Raw genomic sequence first — 22943 nt, 5'->3', positions numbered from 1 at the left:
TCCTCAATTTCTTCTCTTATTTCGGTCCACCTATTCGCCATTTCCGCCATTTCTTCGCTTGTTTTTGGGTTCTTTTCTTTCAAATATATTTTCAATTCTCTGTGGGTGTTTTCTAAAAATTGTTCCATTACTGTTTTATTTACCACTTTCGTCATTTTTTCTTTTATCTCTTCCGGGTCTTCATACATTCTATAATTTTCTAACTCTAGCCATTTTAATTTGTACCCGAATTCTTTATATGTTTCGTTGTCTCGTTTTCTTTCATTTCTAAACCTTCTTTGAAAGTGCTCGGGGGAGAGTTGAAATTTTTCAAAAATGGCTTGTTTTAGTCTTTCAAAATCTTTTGAGTACTCCATTGGTAATGCTATAAAAGCAATTTGTGCTTTGTAGTTAAGGAGGGGCTGTATTCTTGTCACCCAATTTTCTCTCGGTAATCCGCTTAATTCCGCCGTTTTTTCAAAATTGTGTATGAATAAATGTACATCTTCATTTTCTTTCATTGGTTGAAGGTTTACTGCCTGCATTATCTCTATTGTAGACGATTTCTGAGGCTCTTGGTAATTTCTCCCTGCAATCATTTCCATTATGTATTTTCTTTCCTCTCTGTCTGCCTCCTCCTTTTTTCTCTGGCTATCCTATCAGCCTCTTCTTTTTTGTCTCTGGCTACTCTATCTCTTTCTCTTTGTTCTCTATCTTCCTCCTCCTTTCGCACTCTGTCTAATCTTTCATTCTCTATGAAATTTAAAAGTTGTTGCGCCATATCTATTTGAGTGCCTTTTCGTGAGCTCCTTCTGGAAATTGAGCTTCTACTACTTCTGCTACTTGGCCTACTTTAAATATCACTGTCTTTATATTTTCTTAATTTATTTTCTGAGTCTTCTCGTTGTATAGTATTTTCTTCTCTCCGCAACTCCCCTACTTTTTGTACCTTCTCTGACGGGTGAGTTTGTTTTGTTATACCAGTTCTTTCATGTAATGATTTTTCCTCATGTATTATCGCCACTGTTTCTTTGGTTCGGGTTTCTCTATCAGCGAGTAATTCTTTCTGCACTTGTTTTAGACTTTTCTCTCCTTCTCTGGTTCGTACAGGGGATCGCTCTATTATTGATTTTGGTTTGAAGATATCCTCTTCACATGTCTCCGAAATGTCTATTTTACCTGTTAAGTGATATATGGTTCTATTTGATGGTGTTTTTTTTAGAGTATTTCCAGCGGGAGTCGCATACAATTGTGTGTCTGAATCCGATTTTCGTTTTACCACTGTAGATTTTGTCTGAATTCTTCGTTTGTCCGCCATTATTTCAAGGTTTACTTAACCTCTTCTGTCCAAAGGAAAATCCTTTTTTCAATGTTTCTTTTTATCTTTTCGTGAATAATTATCTCCTTTTAATTTGTCGATTATCTGTGGGTGGCGCAGCCTCCCTTGTCTCAGAATTTAATTATTCGCGTGATTTATTGATTTTTAAATTTTATTACCTATTAATATCTGACTAGGCACAGCTCAGATAAAAATTTTCTCTTTAAGATTTTTATATATGTACTCACCATAGGCTACTTTCTAGGCCAAATTAACCCGTCTCTTCGAAAGCGCGAAATTCTTTTATTATCAGATTTACTGATAGGATCTTAAATCGCTGCCACCACTTATTGGATGTGTGGGTACCGCTGGCACCACTTATTGGATGTTTAATGTGCGGGGGTCACCACTTCTAAAGGAGTAAATGGCGCAAAGAGTTGCTATGCCGCTTACAGGAGGGGCAGATCCCTCGTCGGCCCCAAATGAGTGGGATTTATGTGGTTACTCCCACGGTTCCGTATCCTAACGTGATCGGATGTTCTATGGCCACATTTCAAGCCAAAGTTTACCGATAAGGTTTTCTAACTATCTTTTTAGTTTCGACCTAAGCTGAAAAGTTAAAAGAGTACATAAAAAACCTTACTGTATTCACAACACGTTGTATAAAAGAACTGAACTAAAAAGGACTCTTTCTCCCAGCCCGCTAGCCGCGTGCTGCGACAGGGGTTACGAGGGTGGTAAATGAATCTTTCCAGCCAATCCTAGGACTTACTAATTTACTGGCCAACCTCCCTAACTGCGCAATTTCTTACCTCGTGGTCTATTAAACACGTACGCAATTAAGAAGACCAAAAATGGCGTCACAAAAATAAAAGGAAAATTAATATTTATTACTTAGGAAGGAAAATAATTAAGGGGCGAAAAGAAATGAATCTGGGAGGGACATTTATCTGAAAAACTGGGACCAAGGGTTCCAACAGTGGCCCAAGATAAGACCTGAAGTTGGATCCTGAAGGAGAAGAACCAACAGCCGAAGCGGTCCTTTTACCGTGGAAACTACGTTGTCGTAGGAACTACGAAAACGGCTCATTCGATTGAAAATAGAAAGGGCTGATGACCTATTTAATGGTCGAAAGTGATTGGAGGGCAAATAATCCCCCTCCCACGCCCACCCTCTCATTTGCCCATTATGTTTAAAAACTAAATGTTGCCTTAATATTAAATCAAAATGCACTGCGATAATGCTAATTCCCAATAATGCATCTCAGCAGTATCCCAAGAACGACTGAGGGTATTATGTTCAAACTTTCGAGGCTACTTGTGCTCTTAAAATTTAACCAAATCAAAATAGGGTAAGTGTATCCAATCTATCAAAGAAAGTAAACAGATTTTATTAGGAATGGTGTCAAGTTTTCTTTCCACTTTACTGAAAAAAATGTAAATGTGTTTACTTTTATAACTTTAATAAATCAAATAATATTAACATTTTGATTACTAAATATCAGTATATGTATATTGAACTGACAATGCCCATTCATTTGTTTTTTTTTTTCATTAAAGTGCAAATTATGTTCTGGCCTTGGGAAGGCATAGGGATTTTGAGCCCCAACTTATGTTGATTTCTGCTCGTTTTGAATTTGATTCGGTTATTTATTGTAATTTCTGTTCGTTTTGGGTTTCATTTATTTATCGATGCTGATTTGTGATAGTTTCACGCTTGGTAGATTATTTGATTTTTTTTTGCTCATTTTTTGTTTAATGGAGTTCTTTACTTTTCTTTGAAAAACTTATTTTGTGGAAAAAGTTTTTTCAATTAATTTTTAACTATATCGACAGGTTTGTACTTGATTATCAAACACCAAAATATTTAATGCCTTTAGACTGCTCAGTGTTTTTAAAAAGTATAGCATTATCAAAGTAGTTTGTTCAAAGTAAAACATTAAAACTAAGATTAAGTAAATCAAATATAAATTTTTAATTCAATATTTTTAATTTAATTTTGAACACCAAAAACCAATATATTTAACACCTTTATACTTTGTAACTGTAAAAATTAAATCTTTTTCTATGCGACAACTTGATAAATACAATCACTGCTGAAAAAAAAAAATCGTAATCAAACAGTTCGTGGTAACGAAGTGTAAGTAAGGAGCGACCCGGCTCAATAGTAACCGAAACTCTAAAAACGGAATTTTAATACCAGTAAATACACCAAAAGAATTGGATTTTTATGCTGATTTCAAATATATAAGTTTCATCAAGTTTAGTCTTACCCATCAAAAGTTTGCCTTATTTTTGAAAATAGGGGGAATCACCCCGTAAAAATGATTGAATCTTAATGAAAATCAAACCATCAGATTCAGCGTAACAGGAAACCCTACTGTAGATGTTTCAAGCTCCTATCTGCAAAAATGTGGAATTTTGTATTTTTTGCCAGAAGAAAGATCACGGATGCGCGTTTGTTTGTTTTGTTTTTTTCCCAAGGGGTGATCGTATCGATCCAGTAGTCCTTGATTATTCTGAGAGGGTTCATTCGAAAGGAAATTAAAAGTTCTAGTGCCCTTTTTAAATGACCAATAAAATAATGACCAGTCAAAATTTTGAGATAGCCGTTTTGTTCAGTATAGTCGATATGTCTTTGAGGATGACTTAATCCCCCACAGTTCCCGGGGGAAAGGTTGCAAGTTATGAACTTTGCCCATTGTTTACATATAGTATCGGTTATTGGGAAGTATACAGACGTTGTCAGGAGGGATTTTTTTCTGGTGGGGGGGGGTAGGAGGAGGGGCTTATGCGGGAGGATATTTCATGGAGGATGTTTTATTGGGGGAAGGGACGTTTCTATGAAGGGGGGCCGGATTTCCCAACATTATTTAAAAACGATCAGGAATTAAATATAAAAAAACAAGTTTTTTCAATAGAAAGTAAGGAACAACATTAAAACTTAAAACGAACAAAAATTATTACGTATATGAGGGGGTTCACCCCTAGTCAATACCTCGCTCTTTACGCTATTTTTTTTTAGTATTTTCAAAAAGAGCTATCTATTCTAATTAAACGGCCTCTGTGAGGGATTTGTGATTCGATCAAAATTCGAACTTTAGCGTAAAGAGCGATGTTTTGACTGGGGGGCGAACCCCCTCATATGCGTAATAATTTCTGTTTGTTTTAAGTTTTAATGTTGCTCCGTACTCTCTGTTGAAAAAACTTGTTTTTTATTTAATAAAACGCAAAGAACGTATCCGTTCACGGGTAAAATACAGAGATCCCCAGCATTCCTTTCAAGGGAAATATTTCTGATTATAGTGGCTTATATATTAGCTTAGTGGTTCATATATCAGCCCATGGGTACTCTTGCAATGCAAGCGAAAGTTGACGGCATATTTTTACTGAAATTGCCGCTTATTAAATTGTTTTGTATAATTATCCGAACTTTCTTGTGCACTAATAACTGCACTAATTACTAATAAACAAATACATATTTAGGATCACCATAAAGAGCCGATTCTTTGACTGAATGTTATCAATAGTTAGGTTCTTATACTTTCGTTACTGATAAGTATTTAATTACCATTCATTACTATTAGGAATTTCATTTTTTTGTTGCTCCAACCAAATCATATAAAAAAATGTCTGTGGAAAACTAGAAAGGGGTCACTCGGTCACAAATTAGAACTTATATTTTTCCTTATTAAGGGTCAAAAACTATTGGGAGGCAGCCAATGGGGCAACACACACTTTTCCATGGTTTTCCCCTATTCTTCTCTCTTTTATTTGTTTTTCATAAAATTACTTTATAGTCCCAAATTACCGGGGGGGGCATGCCCCCTGCCCCTCCCCTCCCCCCCCTTGCCGGTGCCCATGTAATATGGATCTAAAAAATATGTGTATGAGGTGATCAGTTCAAATGCTGATGAGTCAATCAAATAGTTTGGGGTAACAACCTGTTAGTAACGAGCGAATCGGCCCAATAGTAACCGAAACTCGAAAAATAGGATCTTGATAACAATATATACGTCAATAGAATTAGCTTTTTGCGCTGTTTTCAAATATGTACAAGTCATTAAGTTTAATATACCCATCAAAAGCTACGAAACGGAGAAAAATTTGCGTGATTTTCGAAATGGGAAGAAACACCCCCAAAAATTCAAGGAATCTTAATGAAAAGCGCAGTATCAAATTGAACACATCATGGAAACCTGTTGTAATGGTTTCAACCTCCAATGTGCAAGTACGTGGAATTTTGTATTTTTGTCAGAAGAGAGTAAACACGTATCACAAATACACACGTATCACGGATACGTATTTATTTGTTTGTTGTTTTTCTTTTCGCCAGGGTGATCGTATTTAACTAATGGTCGAAGAATATCGAGAGAGGGCTCATTTGAACGAAAACTAAAAGTTCTAGTGCCCCTTTAAAGTGGCCAAAAATAGTGGAGGGCTACTAGCCCTTATCCCACGCCCTTGCCCCCAAAAATCATCCAATCAAAATTGTACGATTTCTATTTTGTTCCTAAGGAGATGACATGACCCCCCCCCACAACGAGGAGGGAAGGGCTATATGTTATGAATTTTGCCTCTTGTCTACGTATAGTATTTTTTATTTTTAAGTAAACAGACATTTTTCAGGGAGGGGGAATTTTCGGGGGGGGGGGGATTTTCCAAGGGGAGAATTTTACATGGATAGGGAAGTTTCCCGGGATGAACTTACAAGGGGCAATTTTAAATGGGAGAACTTACCAGAACTTCTATACAAAATTTGCCCTACTTTCTCTTTGCCAATTCAATTTTTCGCTTAGAAATGTTCCGGTTAAACTGTCATGAACCCCCCACAGCACCTGGTGCAAGGGCTATAGGTTATGGATTTTTTCTGTTATTTACAAATAGCCTAGTATTTGTTATTTGGAAGTAAACAGACTTTTTTGTTAAAGGGGAATTTTTAACGGGAGGATTTACCACGGGAAAATTTTTCATCGACAGGGAAGTTTCTGGGGATGAACTTACAAGGAGAAATTTTGCATGGGAGAATTTGCCAGAATTCCTATACGAAATTTGTCTTACTTTCTCTTTGCCGATTAAATTTTACATCTAGAGATGTTCCGGGGAAATTGTCAGAGAGGTTATAATTGTCTGGGGTTTTTTTTTCGTGGGAGAATTTTCTACGGGAGAAACTTTCCAATGGGGAGGATGGAATTTCCAGGAGAAATTTTCCACTGAGGGATTTTTCCGGCATAATTTGAAAAAAAATATTATGAATTAAATGAAAAACAAGTCTTTTTTAAATGAAAGTAGGCTAAAGAGAATTTTTTCGGTGAGATTTTCTGCAAGAAAATTTTTGGGCGGAATTTTCAGCCGGGACGGATTTGTCATGAGGGTATTTTAAGAAGATGGAGCTTACCATGGAAGAATTTTCGTGGGGGAGGGATTTCTCTCGGAAGAGAGAGGCAGATTTCTCGGCATTATTTGGAAACAATCAGAAATTAAATATAAAAAAAACAAGTTTGTTCAACTGAAACTAGAGAATAAAATTGAAACTTAAAGCGAAAATAAACCATACCGCATATGAGGGGAGACACCCCTCCTCAATGCCTCACCCTATATCTTAAAGTTTAACTTTGTGTCCCAATGTTTTAGAACTGCTCCTGGAACATAAGGTTCATTTAATTAGAATAAAAAACTTTTTTAAAATACTAAAAAATGTATATGAGGGGCGTCCCTCTCATACACGCAATAATTCTTATTCTTTTTAAGTTTTAATGCTGATCCTTACTTTCATTTAAAAAAGCTTGTTTTTTTTATTTATTTAGTCACTGAAAGGTAGAACCAATACTCAAGGGAAAACAATGACACGTGGCTGAGTATGAATAGCCAAAAGTGGCCAGTAAGTAATCTTTCTTTATCCTGAGCTCGATTAATTTCAAATCTGGATTTCTATGATATTCGCTTATGTAGTCCAAGTTTGTTTTTAACGTTTGATTTTATATTATTCAAAAAAAATGTGCAAAATACGATTCAAATACAAATTTTTTGTATTGATCTTTGCCAAAGCCAAGAGTTAATCTCAACAAAAAAAGATGAGAAATATCGAAATCGATATATCGATTATCGAATATCGAAAGTAAAATATCGATATATCGTTTAATCAAATTCGCCCAACTAGGTATTTGAAGTACCAAAGTGCTTTATTTACTTTCGCCTTTCTGGTTGGACTGGAAACGCAAGTTTTCACTCATGTTACGTAAGGAAAAGTCAATAACATCAAGAATGATTTTCGATACCTTGTGAAAAACGAAATAAATTAATTTGTGTATATGTCCTTGATTTAAGCATCCTAGTTTTAGAAATTTGACAGAAAATGTGATAAATTTTTAATTCAGTTTTTTTTTCTAGTGTGTTCCACTGTTTTGTGCTTGCCGAAAAGCTCATGAAAGTCAATGATCAAAATTTAGTGTTTCAATCACTCACAATTGCGTAAGAATACGCTGTGTTTGCTCACATACCCAATTTTGGTTAGTTAAAGAAAATTTCGTTCTGATTGTGTTAACTGATTGACAATAGTCGATTGTAAACGGTGAGAGTGAAACTAGAGATAAATGAAGTTTAGTTTTAGAAGAGGAAATATGCCCCCCCCCCCTGTAAATCCTACAGTATATTTCGCTCTTTACTGGTAAAAAGAGGAAAATATCCTATGTGAATTCTTGCAGTTGGGTTGAGTGACCATTTTATTTGTCTTCAATATTTTAACATATATTTTTACTGATCTTCAAAGACGAGAATAATTTGTTTCTTGTTACATATTGGTCTTTGGCTAATGCAACTTCGCAGGCACGAGTTAAAAGTTTCCATGTTCTTATTGGTACACAAAGTTTCCAACCATGGAAGTGGGGTATAAGAGGACTTTTCCGATAATTAACGGGTGGGGCCCAGAAAATCGAGAAAAATTAGTTTATTGGCATTTTTGAGTTGCGGTCCTTTGGAACAATGTCAGTGCAAATCCCCCCTCGATTTGCACGCATTTTTATTGTAATGGTGCTAAGCATGGCATGAGAGCGGAAAAATTAACTCGATGCAAACAACCACCTAACCCTCACATTTTCCAATTTGTTGTTTAAGAACCCAGATGCTTGCTCCTATGCTAGTTTTATTACGAATTTTATATTTGACCCATACATTTTATTTCTGGTTTCTAACATCCGAAAGCTCAATTGATATAGTGGCTTAGCTACTTAGCTAGACACTGATGTTTAGACACCATTACTGTAAACCAAAGTATAATCACCTACGGAACAAGTACTGACAAAACCTATCCTCTCCACACAAAAAAGTGACCCTTTGTATACCTATGCGAACCTGGCAACCAAAGTATAATCACCTACGGAACAAGTACGTAACTCGTCGCCTGAATCACGCTCTAGCATAGTTATTGGCCGGAGCAAAGTACTTTGGCTCGGAGCGATTAAGTAGTACAACATTTTTGCGTCTAGAGGCGCTGAGGTACGCGGGGTCACTTTTGGAGAGTTTTGTCAGTACTTGTTCCGTAGGTGATTATACTTTGCTGTAAACCAATCAGCATATCTGATCTCTTTCAAAAGTAGTCCTGAATCAACGAAAATGTTGGTGCCTAGCCAAGCTTGCATTGCATCAAAGGCTCAAAGCTCAGTTTAAGAGTAGAAGATTGCGAAAGGATGATCATCATTTAAAACAAAGTTTTGCAGATATTTTCTTTTATGAATATACTATCACCTCTTTAGTCTAGTTCTACAGTTAGAATGCGTATTCGCTTTTTTAAGTGAAAAATATATATTAAAATCAGTATGAACATACTTTAAAGAACGACTGACTCCAGAGAGCTGCATTTTCTAGGAAAAAATCGTTTTTCGAAATACTTGGAAAGTTATGTTTTTATTGTGGATTTTCTTTATTCTTTTACCCGGGGGATTAAGGAGGGAGCAGCCCTCTCATATACGGAATAATCTCTGCTTGTTTTATGTTTGAATGTCGCTCTTTACTTTCATTAAAAAAAAGTTTTTTTCTTAATTTAATCAAGCACCAAGTAATTAGTATCCAAGTCATTTTCCTATCTCTCTCTCTCTCTCTATTTAAACTTTGAACATAAACAAGTCAGATAAGATTATTTATTGCAGGTTAGGAGTTGAGAAATTGGGTTCATCTTGCATTTTATTTTTGGTCAAGGATGTGGCTTTTTGAATTAAGCTGGTCAACCCAAACCATTATATTTTTGGCCAGTTTAATTTTAGTGATTAAGATCTATTTACATTGGACATGTGGAGTATGTACATCAACAAAGCGATTGGACGGGAAAACAGTCATCATCACCGGTGCCAACACAGGTAAATAACATTTCCTCGTTTAAGATTTGTGTCCTTCTGTGTATTTCTAACAGTATTTGAAGAGTTCTTTTTTTTTTTGAAATACCCTGATTTTGATTTTTCTCTTCTTTAGGCCTATCTGAAATTAGTTTGAGGAAGCAGGCTCAGAAGAACAACTTCTTGAGTTTTAATTAGTGAACCATTTATTTGTGGCATATAAGTTTGTTTTTGGTTTCGTCCTGCTCTCGACCGTCTTTCGTTAAACTGGACGAATTGTTCTTGTCCAATTGTTCTTCAGACTGGAGTAGATGTCAACTTGTATATACTTGTATGTCAACTTGTATATAATAGAAGTTTACATACAATTGATAAAATTTGAAAAGAAAGTCTGAAGCCTTTAGGAGATTTGGGAGATGTCTGAAAACTAGAACTTTCCTTGAGTTCAACATAGTTCTTTTTCTGATTAATTACGATTTGTTATTGAGTAATTGCAATTATTATTCTAATTGTCAGTAATTTGAAAAGTGGAAGACATAGTTAAATTCTATTGGTTTGTCTTTCACTCTATATGCTCCCCTGATGCTTCTATTGTACCAAAAGTAATAGTTAAAATGAAAAAAATCTAAAGTTAAAAATTTGGCAGCTCCACAACACTTTCTAAGAAAGGTTCCAACAGGAAGATTTTTCAATTTGTCCTTGTAGATGAACACACGAAGAATCTTCTATCTGGAATTAAGAACTTGAAACTTATTCTGACGCGCAATAAGCAAATAATTAATATAATAGTTTCCGTAAGCGCTATTGAACACAATTAAATAATTGCAAGTGCTTATTGATCACAAAAAATTACAAAAATGAATTGCTGTAAGCTTATTGAACGTTGAGGCTGTTTCAAAACTAAATGTTTTTTCATAAAAAGTAGTTTATAAAAATACTTTTCAACAAGTGCTTTTAGACGCAATTCAAAAATTGCAATTGCCTATTGAACGCCAAAAATTATAAGCATTAATTGTAATAAGGCTATTAAGCGTTGAGTTAGTTCCTGAATGCCTTGAAATATGTCTAGTTTCAACTATGTTCGATCATTGGTTCTAAAAAATAAATGTCAAAAATGAGCTCGATCCGCGAGAATGGTAAAGTCCAGCTAGTTTAGACTAGCAGCTAGTCTAGGGCCGGGTCTGGCTCACTAGCCTCATCCCTTTCCTCTTAGTTAACCCAATACGGCCCTAGACCCTCCGCAAAAGTTTGGATTTTTCGATAAAATTTATTTTGCATTATGAACCAATTGTTGGTGAGAAATCAGAAAAAAAAAGAATAGCAACTACACAAAATTAGCTAACTTTTGTTTATAGCCTATAGGGCCAAAAAGGACCAAAAAACTTTAGAAAAAAGCGCAAATGATATACTCCTTGCTCTCCCTGATCGCTTTATACATCTAGATCAGGTTCTTTATTCTGAAATATTAAACAAAAAAAAGAATTTTTATTCATGCCCTGCTTATACGTGCAAATGCTTTCTTAGTATAAGCTTAATAGCACATGATTATCTGAAGCTGTTGCCACAAAGTTAGTATGCCTTTGCAATGCCACGCTTTCATTCGATCTAAAGCATGTTCAAAATATAAAGAAACTGAAGAGAAAAGTAAGAAAGAGTATGTTTATTTATCTTACATGAACATATGCCTGTTCTTTCAAAACTTAATAATACACAGATAGCTATGAACAGCCATGCTTTCATTCTGCCCGAAACCTATCTGACACCCATTAAAACAATTAAGTAATTGAAGAAAAAGTAAGAAAAAGTATGTTTATTCGCCTTATATGTAGATATACCTGTTTATTCTTGGTCCTTCATAACGGAGAAATGGCTAAACTTATAGTCAAGATTAGTATATCATAGGCAGCGCAATAGCGCTGCATAAGTAAAGAGCGACGTGGGCACAATGTATTTTTTAGTTATTTTTATTATTTTTTTTCGGCCAGGGCACTTTTTATAGAAGGACTTGTCGTAGAATTTTCGAAAAGGGATCATTCGATTAGAAATTGAAAGGCGCAGTACCCCTTTCAATAGTCAAAAGGGATTGGAGGGCAACCGCCCCCCTCCCGAAACACATCATTTTTCCAAACACATCCAATCAAAATTTTGAGACAGCCATTTTTTTCAGCGTAGTTGAAAGGTCTGGAAATTATGTCTTTGAGGGTGACAACCCCCTACAGTCCTTGGGGCAAGGGCTATAAGTTTTGCCCTGGGGCATCTAAGAAAGAGGGCATTTTATATAAATGGTGGGTGTGTAAACTTCGGAGGGGGCTTATTGGACTGGTAATCAGAAGTTCCAGTGCCCTTTTTAAGAGTCAAAGTGATCAGAGGGCAGCTCTGAACCCCCACTCCTCTACACGTCGTGTTTTCCCCAAATCCATCCGACAGAAATTTTGAGATAGCCATTTGTTCAAAAATTGGGGTTGGATTGACCTCCCCCCCCCAGAGTCTAGGGGCAAGGATTTTCAGTCATGCCCTGGGGGTATATGATGTTTTTATGGAAGGATTGGTCGTGTGAACTTTAGAGGAGGCCCATTTGATTGGAAATGTGTAGTTCTAGTTCCGTTTCAAAAGTCAAAAGTGATGGAGGGCAACTAGTCCTCCCACTCCTGACATCTTCTTTTCCCCAAACAACATCTGATCGGAATTGTAAGATAGCTATTTTGTTCGCAATAGTCCAAAGAGCCTATAACAATTTCTTCAGGGTGGACACAGCCCCCCAGAGCCCAGGGACAAGATTTGTAAGTTATGCCTCGGGGCATGGAAGGTTTTTATGGAACGGGTGGTCGTATAAACTTCGGATCGGATGGTGCTCATTTGATTGAATGTCGGAAGTTCTATTGCCTTTTTTAAGAGTCAAAAGTAAATGGGTGGCAACCATTCACCCCCCCCCCGAAGCCTGTGTGCATGTTGTCGAAAGGGTGTAATAGCAAAGTCTTAGGAACTAACCAAAAAGAAATATTTGGATCCTAATGCTAATGCTTCTACTCATACTACTACTACTGCTGTCATTACTACTTCTACTACTATTACTGCCACCAAAGTCAAGGCTGCTACTATTAATTTTGGAATTTTCCAAATTTTGGAATGAATGACCGTGGATTGTCAGTTTTTTATACATATACTGATATTTGTTCCTGATAGTTTTGATAATTTTTATTTATTAAAGTAAAAAAAGTGAAAACATTTAAAATGTATTATTTTCAGTTAAGTGCAAATAATGTTCTGGTCTTAAGAATGGCTTGGGGGTTGTCAGCCCTATTCATGTTAATTTTTGCTGGTTCTGAGTTTGACTCGGTTATCTATTGTAACTTCTGTTCGTTTTGTGTTTTGTCTAATTATTTTATTTCTTTTAGTAATTATTTTTTTTTCAATCAATCCATGAAAAGCCAAGTTTCCATTTTATTTAACACCAGAAACCCCATTGAAAATACAGAGAACTTGAAGAGAAAGGTAAGAAAAACTATATTTATTTACAAAAAAAATAATAATTCTACGGGACAGTCGTTTCAAATTTGGGGAATTTGGCAAAACTTGTAGAATCTTTATACAGTGAGCAAGCGTACTAGTCAAAAACAGCGAGACCAAGAGGCTACGTGGAAGACACGTATGGACCATATTCGCCACCCTGATATGGAATTGATCCTTGAGAGGTGATCAGTTTATTTAATTGAACGGATAAATACGTAAATCCAACGTCAAACCCTAGAAAGCACGTCCTCTACCGATTAGTTAGAAAATATGTCTATTAACTTTTTTTTTTACTGATTGTCTTAAATTTACAGGGATTGGCAAAGAAACAGCAATGGACATGGCATTGAGGGGCGCAAGAGTGATCTTAGCGTGTAGAAATCTGGACCGGGCTAACGCTGCCAGAGGTACGTACTATTAAATATATTAGCCTTTAGCACTATCGTTCAATGTTCTAACGCTCCAGTAAAAATTGAATTAAAAAAACAAGTTTTTTTTAACTGTAAGTAAGGAGCGACATCAAAACCTAAAACGAACAGAAATTATTCCGTACATAAAAGGGGTAACGTCCGCTCTTTACGCTGAAGTTTGACTCTTCCTCACAACTCTACTTTATAAAACAATAAAAAAAAAACTTTAGCATAAAGAGCGAGGCGTTGAGGAGGGGACAGCCCCTTTCATATACGGAATAATATCTGCTCGTTTTAAGTTTTAATGTCGCTCCTTACTTTTATTTAAGAAAACTTGTTTTTTTTATTTAATTTCTGAACGTCTTTGAATGAATGCAGGTTTTGAATTTGGCTAACCGTACTTGAATAATTAAAACGAAATTTGAATATTAATTTTACTTTTTTCTAACTAATAATAACCTTAGAGTTGTGAGAAAGAGTCAAACTTCAGCGTAAAGAGCGGGGCGTTGAGGAGGAGACAGCCCCTTTCATATACGGAATAATTTCTATTCGTTTTAAGTTTTAAGGTTGCTCCATATTTTCAGTTAAAAAAACTTGTTTTTTTTTTATTTAATTTCTGAACGTTTTTTATTTAATGCAAAGGTTTTGAATTTGGCTCACCGTACATGAATTATTAAAACGAAATTTGCATATTAATTTTACTTTTTTAAAACTAACAATAACCTTATAAAAACCGAAGTTTGAATTTTGTTCCAGTTGTTTAAGAATGACTCCTGAATCACAAAGGCTGTTAATTAGAATAATAACCTCTTTTAAAAGTTAAAAAAGAGAGTTTAGCGTAAGAGCAAGCTATTGAGGAGAGGCAACTCATCTCGTATACGTAATGGTTCCATTGTAACTGAACCACACGTGTAAGTGAACCACCGTGCAACTGAACCACCGTACAACTGAACCACCGTGCAATTGAACCACTGTGCAACTGAACCCCCGTGCAACTGAAACCTCGTGCTACTGAACCCTCATTCAAGTGAACCCCCTTTAACTGAACCCTCGTGCAACTCAACCCCATTTAACTAAACCCCCGTGTAACTGAACCACCATGTAAATGAACCACCATGCAACTGAACCACCGTGCAATTGAACCATCGTACAACTGAACCACCATACAACTGAACCATCTTGCAACTGAACCATCGTGCAAGTGAACCACCGTGTAACTGAACCATCATACAACTGAACCACCGTGCAAATGAACCACCGTGCCACTGAACCCTCGTGCAACTCAACCACCGTACTTACATTGGGTAAAACACAAGTTACAATCTTTACACAGCTACACACGCTCCTCCTCCATTACAATCGATGGAGAGCTTCCCTTTTAGAACCCTCCCAATAAGTTCATATTTCCCTTAAATATTTCCTTATGACATCTGTCAACTTCATTAGCTGATAACCTGGTTTTCGTTTGGGGTACTTGTCCATTATTCAGAAAAACCCCCCAGTTGATTCAATTTACAGAGATACGGGCTGAAACAGGTGAAACGCTTGGGGGATAGATAGGATATATATAGTTTGGGCAATATATTTTCAGCTTCGGGGGGTGGGGGTTAAATATAACGGTGGTGCATGCAAAATGTAACCTACCCTAACCAAAATACCAACTCTATATGTTAAATATTTAAATAAAACAAAACTACAACGTAGTTTTGGTAAATTTTTCGTTATTCATATTATTGACTTACAAATAAAGTAAGCACACCACTTGTTGGCTTTTTTTATGCTCTTTCAATAAATGATAATCCTTTTTGTCTGAAATGAATTTCACCCCCACCCCTTTATATGCCAATTCAGGGTATATATTTGCACATTAGGGGGGTGGGGGGAAAGTTTAAACATACCTCTCATTTACATCAGAAATAAAATTTATTCCCACCCCCCTAATTTGCAAATATATATCCTGAATTGGTATATATAGGGGCGGGGGTGAAATTCATTTCCGACAAAATGATTATTATATTTGGAAAGAGTATACAAAAAGGCATTGAGTGTTATGTTTACTTTATTCGTAAGTCAATAATATGAATAACACAAAATTTACCGTCGTTATTCCCTTGAGCCTAAGTTGATTGTCTCCGAAAACAGACTGGTTATTGTCTTATCTTGCAGATCCAAATTCTTTGTGTTTTCTGAATAATAAACAAGAACCATGTTTGGTCCTAGATGGTTGGCAAACAAGGACAATCTTTGGCAATCCTTCAACCGCAGCACATGTCCTAACCCTCACCTACTTTCTATCATTATAGCCCTAGAAAGTGGGATTGAAGCACATTTTTGTATAGCTCTAGAACAGCCCTACAACTTTTAACTTTATATCGAATTAGCTCCAATAAAAGTTTCAAGAATATTTCTAGCTATTAAATAAATTTTTTTTTCGAAAAATAAGTTTTTCAAAGAAAAGTAAAGGCCATTTTAAACTTAAGCTCAGCAGATACAAATACCTGTTAAAATTAAAACTCAAAACGACCAGAAATTACTATTAAAGAATAAATGCAACCCAAAAACGAATAGAAATTAACTAAACAATCATAGCAAAAACATACAACAAGTAATAATACACATGAATAATTGATCTTAAAGCGAGTAATGCTTAGATTGAATATGAAAATCAAGCTTAAAACGAACAAAAAAAAATTGTTATTGAAGTATGAATCAAACTTTAAACGAACAGAAATTAAATAAACAATCAATGCAAACAAATATGCAATAGGCACTAATTTAAATGAATAAATGAATCTAAAAATGAGTGAAACTTAAATTGATTATGTAAATCAAACTTGGAACGAACAAAAATCACTATAAACAAGAGTTTGCGTATCACCTCCTTCTCTCACTTTAAAAGCATCAAACCAACTGAATCACTGGCGCTTTACTGAAAACCTATTTTATGACAAATATTTTCTTTTGTACTTAATATTGAAAATAAACAATAAAATTATAGTAACATTTTGAACTGATGAGCTTTCAGCAGTTAATATCATTATACATCAAATATTTAGTTTAATATATTAGCTCTTTTTAAAGTTGTTCAAGACGAATATAGTTTCACTATAAACAAGTGTTTGTATACTACCTCTTTCCTTAACTGTAAATAAAAACCAAAAGCCTACTGCGTCATTGGCGCTTAACCGAAAACAAATTATATTACAAATATTTTCTTTTTCAGTTCTTACAGCATTGAAAATAAAAATAAATTACAGTGAAATAAATTCTTGAACTGATGGATCTTTCTACAATTAAATATCATTATACATCAAATATTCAGTTTGATGTTGTTTATACTTTCCAGGACTGTTCAAGACACATATAGTTTTCAGTAAAGCGCCAGTGACGCAGTAGGTTTTAAACTTTTACAGTAAGAGAAGGAGGTGATACCCATACTCTTGTTTGTAGTGATTTTTGTTCGTTTCAAGCTTGATTTTCATATTCAATTTCAGTTTCACTCGTTTTAAGATTTAATTATTAATGTACCTTAATATCTATTCTATGTTTGTTTGCATTGATTGTTTATTTAATTTCTGTTCGTTTTAAGTTTCATTTATACTTCAATAGGAATTTTTTTTTTTCGTTTTAAGCTTGATTTTCATATTCAATCTAAGCATTACTCGCTTTAAGATCTATTTATTCATTTATATTATTACATGTTGTATGTTTTTTGCTATGATTGATTATTTAATTTCTGTTCGTTTTGGGTTTCATTTATTCTTTAATAGTTATTAATTAAAAAAACTTTTTACACAAAATAAGTTTTTCAAAGAAAAGTAATGAACTCCATTAAACAAAAAATGAGCAAAAATAAAATCAAATAATCTACCAAGCATGAAACTACCACAAATCAGCATCAATAAATAAATGAAACCAAAAACGAACAGAAATTACAATAAACAATCGAGTCAAACTCAAAACGAGCAGAAATTAACATAAGTTGGGCTCAAAACCCCTATGCCATCCCAAGGCCAGAACAAAATTTGCACTTCACTGAAAAAATTATGCATGTTTTTACTTTTATAACTTTAATAAATCAAATAATATTAACATTTTGATTACTAAATATCAGTATATGTATATTAAACTAAAAATGCACATTCATTTGTATTTTTTTCAGTAAAGTGTAAATTACTAAAAAAGGCACTAACCCTTTCAATTTCCAATTGAATGAACTCTTTTGAAGTTTCTACGACAACGCTTTCTATAAAAACGTTATATGCCCCCAGGGCATAACTTACAACCCTTGCCCTGAGGGCTGTGGGGGGAGGGGTTGTCATTCTCAAAGACCTAATTTCCAGAACTTTCAACTACGTTGAACAAAATGGATATCTAGAAATTTTGATTGGATGTGTTTGGGGCAAGGTGGGCGTGAGAGGGGGGAGGGGTCAATTTTTTTCCCTCCCCTCACTTTCGACTGTTAAAAAGGGCAATTTCAATTTCCAAACAAATGAGTACTTTTTGAAATTTTACAACAACTTTCTATATAAATCTTATATGCCCCCAGGGCATAACTTACAACCCTTGCATGGAGGGTTTTGAGGGGGTTATCATCCTAAAAGACTCAAAATTTTGATTGGATGTGTTTGGGGAAATGGTGGGCGTGAGAGGGGCTTAGTTGCCCTCCAATCACTTTCGACTATTAAAAGAGCACTAGCCCTTTCAATTTTCAATTGAATGAGCCCTTTTTGATGTTTTTGCAACATCGCTTTCTATAAAAACCTTACATGCTCCCGGGGCATAACTTACAACCCTTGCCCTGAGGGTTGTGGTGGGGGATGGTTTGTCATCCTTAAAGACCTAATTTCCAAAACTTTCAAATACGTTGAATAAAATGGTTTCTAAAAATTTTGATTGGATGTGTTTGGGGAAATCGTGGGCATGAGAGGCGGTTAATTGCCCTCAAATCACTTTTGACTATTAAAAAGGCCACTAGCCTTTTGAATTTCCATCCGAATGAGCCCTTTTTCAAGTTTCTACGACAAAGATTTCAATAAAAACCTTGTATGCCCCCAGGCCATAACTTATAACCCTTTCCCTGAAGACTGTGGGAGGAGTTTCCTGCTCAAAGGTATAATTTCCTGAACTTTAAACTGCGTGGAACAAAATGGCTATCTCAAAATTTTGATTGGATATGTTTGGGGAAATGGTGGGCGTGGAAAGGGTGTTAGTTGCCTTCCAATCACTTTCGAATATTAAAAAGGGCACTCGCCGTTTCAATTTCCAATCGAATGCGCCCTTTTTGAAGTTTCTACGACAACGCGTTCTATAAAAAAACCTTATATGCCCCCAGGGCATAACTTACAGCCCTTGCCCTGAGGGTTGTGGGGGAGTGTCATCCTCAAAAACATAATTTCTATCTATAAATCAACACCACTGAACCAAATGGCTATCTAAAACTTTTTATTGGATGTGTTTGGGGAAATGGTGGGCAAGAGAGGGGGTTAGTTGCCCTTAAATTACTTTCGACTATTAAAAAGGACAATAGACCTTTGGATTTCCAATCGAATGAGCCCTTTTTCAAGTTTCTATAGCAAGGATTTCAATAAAAACTTATATGGCGCCAGGGCATAACTTATAACCCTTGCCCTGAAGACTGTGGGGGGAGTGTCCTGCTCAAACGTATAATTTCCGGAACTTTAAACTGCATTGAACAAAATGGCTATCTCAAAATTTTGATTGGATGTGTTTAGGGAAATGGTGGGCATGGAAGGTATATCAGTTTCCCTAAACTCACTTTCGACCATTAAAAAGGGCACTAGCCATTTGAATTTCTAATCGAACGAGCCCTTTTTGAAGTTTCTACGACAACGCGTTTTATAAAAACCTTATATCCCCCAGGGCATAACTTACAACCCTTGCCCTGAGGGCTGTGAGGGGGGGGGTTGTCATCCTCGAAGACCTAATTCACAGAACTTAAATCTACGTTGATTAAAATGACTATCTCCAAATTTTTATTGGATGTGTTTGGGTAAATGTTGGGCGTGAGAGGGGGGTTAGTTGCCGTCCAATCGCTTCCGACTATTGAAAATAGCACTAGCCCTTTGAATTTCCAGTCAAATGAGCCTTTTTTGAAGTTTCTAAGACAACACCTTTTATTAAAACCTTATATGCCCCCAGGGCATATCTTACAATCCTTGCCCTGAAGGCTGTGGAAGAGTGTCTCCCTCAAAAACATAATTTCTATCTTGAAATCAACTACGTTGAACAAAATGGCTATCTCAAAATTTCGATTGGATGTGTTTTGGGAAATGGTGGGCGTGGAAGGGGTGTTAGTTGCCTTCCAATCACTTCCGACTATTAAAAAGGGCACAAGCCACTCCAATTTCCAATTGAATGAGCCCTTTTTGAAGTTTCTACGATAACTTCTTCGATACGAAGTGCCCTGCTCTAAAGGAAAAAATAATAAATAATAGATTGTGCCAAATCGTTTTTATAAGCCCTCAGGGCATAACTTAAAACCCTTGCCACGAGGGTTGTGGGGGAGTGTCCTCAACAAAAACATAATTTCTATCTGGAAATCAACTACGCTGAACAAAATGGCTATCTCAAAATTTTGATTGGATTTGTTTGGGGGAATGATGGGCGTGGGGGGGGCGGGCTAGTTGCCTTCCAATTACTTTTGACTATTAAAATGGGCACTAGCCATTCAAATTTTCAATCGAATTAGCCCTTTTCGAAGTTTCTACAACTCCTTCGATACGAAGTGCCCGGGTATGAAAAAAAAAAATAATACATTGTGCCAACATCGTTCTTTACTTAGGCCAGCGCTATTGCGCTGCCTATGATTTCTAGTCGTTTTGAGTTTGAATTTTAACAGTTATTTGTGTCTGCTGAGCTTAAGTTTAAAATTGCCTTTACTTTTCTTTGAAAAACTTATTTTTCGGAAAGTTTATTTTTTTTAAAATTAATTTTTGTTCGTTTTTGATTGCAAAAAGTTTCAAGTTTTGTAAAAATTAAACTTAAAAAAAAAAATCACCTGTTCATCAAAGTATCAAAACTGGTATCAAAGGAACAAAATCAAAGTGAAAAAATGGGTTTGTGTCAACCTCGGAGTTTTTATTATCTGATGTTTGAACTATTTCTAACAAATTGGCTATTTCATAATTTTGTTTGGATGTGTTTGGGTAACTGGTGGGCGTGGAAGGGATGTTAGTTGCCTTCCAATCACTTTTGACCCTTAAAAAGGGCACTGGAACTCTCGATTTCCAATCGAATGAGCCCCCTTTGAAGTTTCTACGACGACCCCTTCCGTATGAAGTGCCTCTGTGGAAAAATATATAAATAATAAAACATTGGAGCCGTGTCGCCTTTATTATAGGCAACGCTATAGCGTTGCCTCTGATATATAGGATATCGCAGTACATGCCAATTAGCTGGAACCCACGCAAGAAGTGGAATTTTGTTAATGCTAATGAAATAAAACAAAATAGGATGAAAATATAATAGTTTAGAAACAAATTTCGGCTATATATTTCCACATTTGGGGAATATATATTTTCAGTTGAACGGTGGTTCAGTTGCACGGTGGTTCAGTTTTACTGTGGTTCAGTTGCACGGTGGTTCAGTTTTACTGTGGTTCAGTTCCACGTGGATTCAGTTACACGGGGGTTTAGTTACATGGGAGTTTAGTTACATGAGGGTTCAGTTAAATGGGGTTGAGTTGCACATGGGTTTAGTTACACGAGGGTTTAGTTAAATGGGGTTTAGTTGCCCTGTGATTCAGTTACACGACGGTTCAGTTGCACGGAGGTTCGGTTATACGGGGGTTCATTTGCACGGTGGTTCAGTTACACGGGGATTCAGTTACAGGGGCTCAGTTGCTTGGGGTTCAGTTACATGGTGGTTCAGTTACACGGACACCTTACGTAATATGTGTTTCAAGTTTCAGTTGAAAAAACTTGTTTTTTATTTAATTGCTGATCGGTTTTAAATAATGTCGGGAAATCCAGCTCCTCCTCCATGGAAAATTCCCTTCCCCCACGAGAAATTTCTCTATGGAAAGATTCTCCCACGTAACAAATTAGCGATATTTGCGGAACGAATTTTGTAAGCCATAGTAACAAAACGGCCAAAGAGGTCAAAACTATTTTTATGAAATAGAAAGTCACAAGTTGAGAAATTCTCATATGATTGAAATGAATGAAAAAAAAGATCTTTAAAAGAGATACGTAATAATTTAATTTCGTTTTAATGTTATTCCTTACTTTCAGTTTCATTTCAAAACTTGTTTTTTTCTATTTAATAACAACCACAAGCCGAAGACATACAATATCTTTGGTTTATTATCATATAAAAATCATAGTTATGAAGCTGCTTAAGGTAAAATTAAATACTAAGATTGGCCGGAAAACAACACAAACATATTATTGCTTATATCGGTCATTATTAAACAAAATTCGAACTTGAGCGCAAAGAGCGTGGTATTGACGAGGGGCGATTTTCCTCATATACGTAATATGGGGGAGTTTGGCCCCTCGTCAATACCTCGCTCTTTACACTTAAGTTCGAATTTTGTTCCAATTCTTAAAGAATGACCCCTGAATATCAAAGGCCGTTTAATTAGAATAAATAGCTCTTTTGAAATTACTAAAAATACTTTAGCCTAAAGAGCGAGATATTGACGAGGGGACGAACCCCCTCATATACGTAATAATTTCTGTTCGTTTTAAAGTTTTAATGTTAGTCCTTAATTTCAGTTGAAAAAATCCATTTTTTCTATTTAATTTCTGATTTTTTTTTTTAAATAATACTGAGAAATCCATCGCCCCCTGCATGGAAAATTCTCTTCCCCCATGAAAAATTCCTCCATGGAAATATCTTCCCACGTAACCCAATCCCCCGACCCCTCACCAGAAAAAATACCCCCTGAAAACGTCTGTATACCTACCAATAACCAAAACTATATGTAAACAATGGGCAAAGTTTATAACTTGCAGCCCATCCCCCGAGAACTGTGGGAGAATAAGTCTTCCTCAAAGACATAATTATTAAATATTTTGACTATGTTGAACAAAATGGCTATCTCAAAATTTTGATCCGGTGACTTTGGGAAAAATTGAGCGTGGGAGGGGGCCTAGTTACCCTTCAATTTTTTGTTCACCTAAAAAAAAAGCACTAGAAATTTTAATTTCCGTTCGAATGAGCCCTCTCGCGTAATTCTCGCGACCACTGGATCGATACGATCATCCCTGAAAAAAAATAAAAAAATAAATAAAATAAAATAAATAAACACGCATCCGTGATCCTTCTTCTGGCAAAAAAAAAAAAAATACAAATTCCACATTTTTACAGATAAGAGCTTGAAACCTCTGCAGCGGGGTTCTCTTATACGCTGAATCTGATGGTGAGATTTTC

At 35.7% G+C, this 22943-nt stretch overlaps 1 protein-coding gene across 5 annotated transcripts in view; it reads left to right on the top strand.

Moving 5' to 3' along the window:
• LOC148949319 (retinol dehydrogenase 12-like) overlaps nt 1-22943 on the top strand; it is a 516801-nt gene that overhangs the window by 407300 nt on the left and 86558 nt on the right. For 4 of the 5 annotated variants that reach the window (XM_089093350.1, XM_089093353.1, XM_089093354.1 and 1 more), the window contains exons 2-3: nt 9442-9648; nt 13449-13541. In XM_089093350.1, the coding sequence (XP_088949476.1) occupies nt 9492-9648; nt 13449-13541 (250 nt within the window). In that variant the 5' untranslated portion in view covers nt 9442-9491. Of the gene's footprint in view, nt 1-7783; nt 7807-9441; nt 9649-13448; nt 13542-22943 lie in introns of those variants that run through there. The other variant, XM_089093352.1, reaches the window with a different exon arrangement.

Source organism: Artemia sp. Qi Xiang Cuo, chromosome 8 (genome assembly GCF_049724085.1).
Source record: "Artemia sp. Qi Xiang Cuo chromosome 8, ASM4972408v1, whole genome shotgun sequence".
Taxonomy (NCBI): Eukaryota; Metazoa; Arthropoda; class Branchiopoda; order Anostraca; family Artemiidae; genus Artemia; species Artemia sp. Qi Xiang Cuo.
This window is presented reverse-complemented; position numbering and strand designations above follow the sequence as displayed.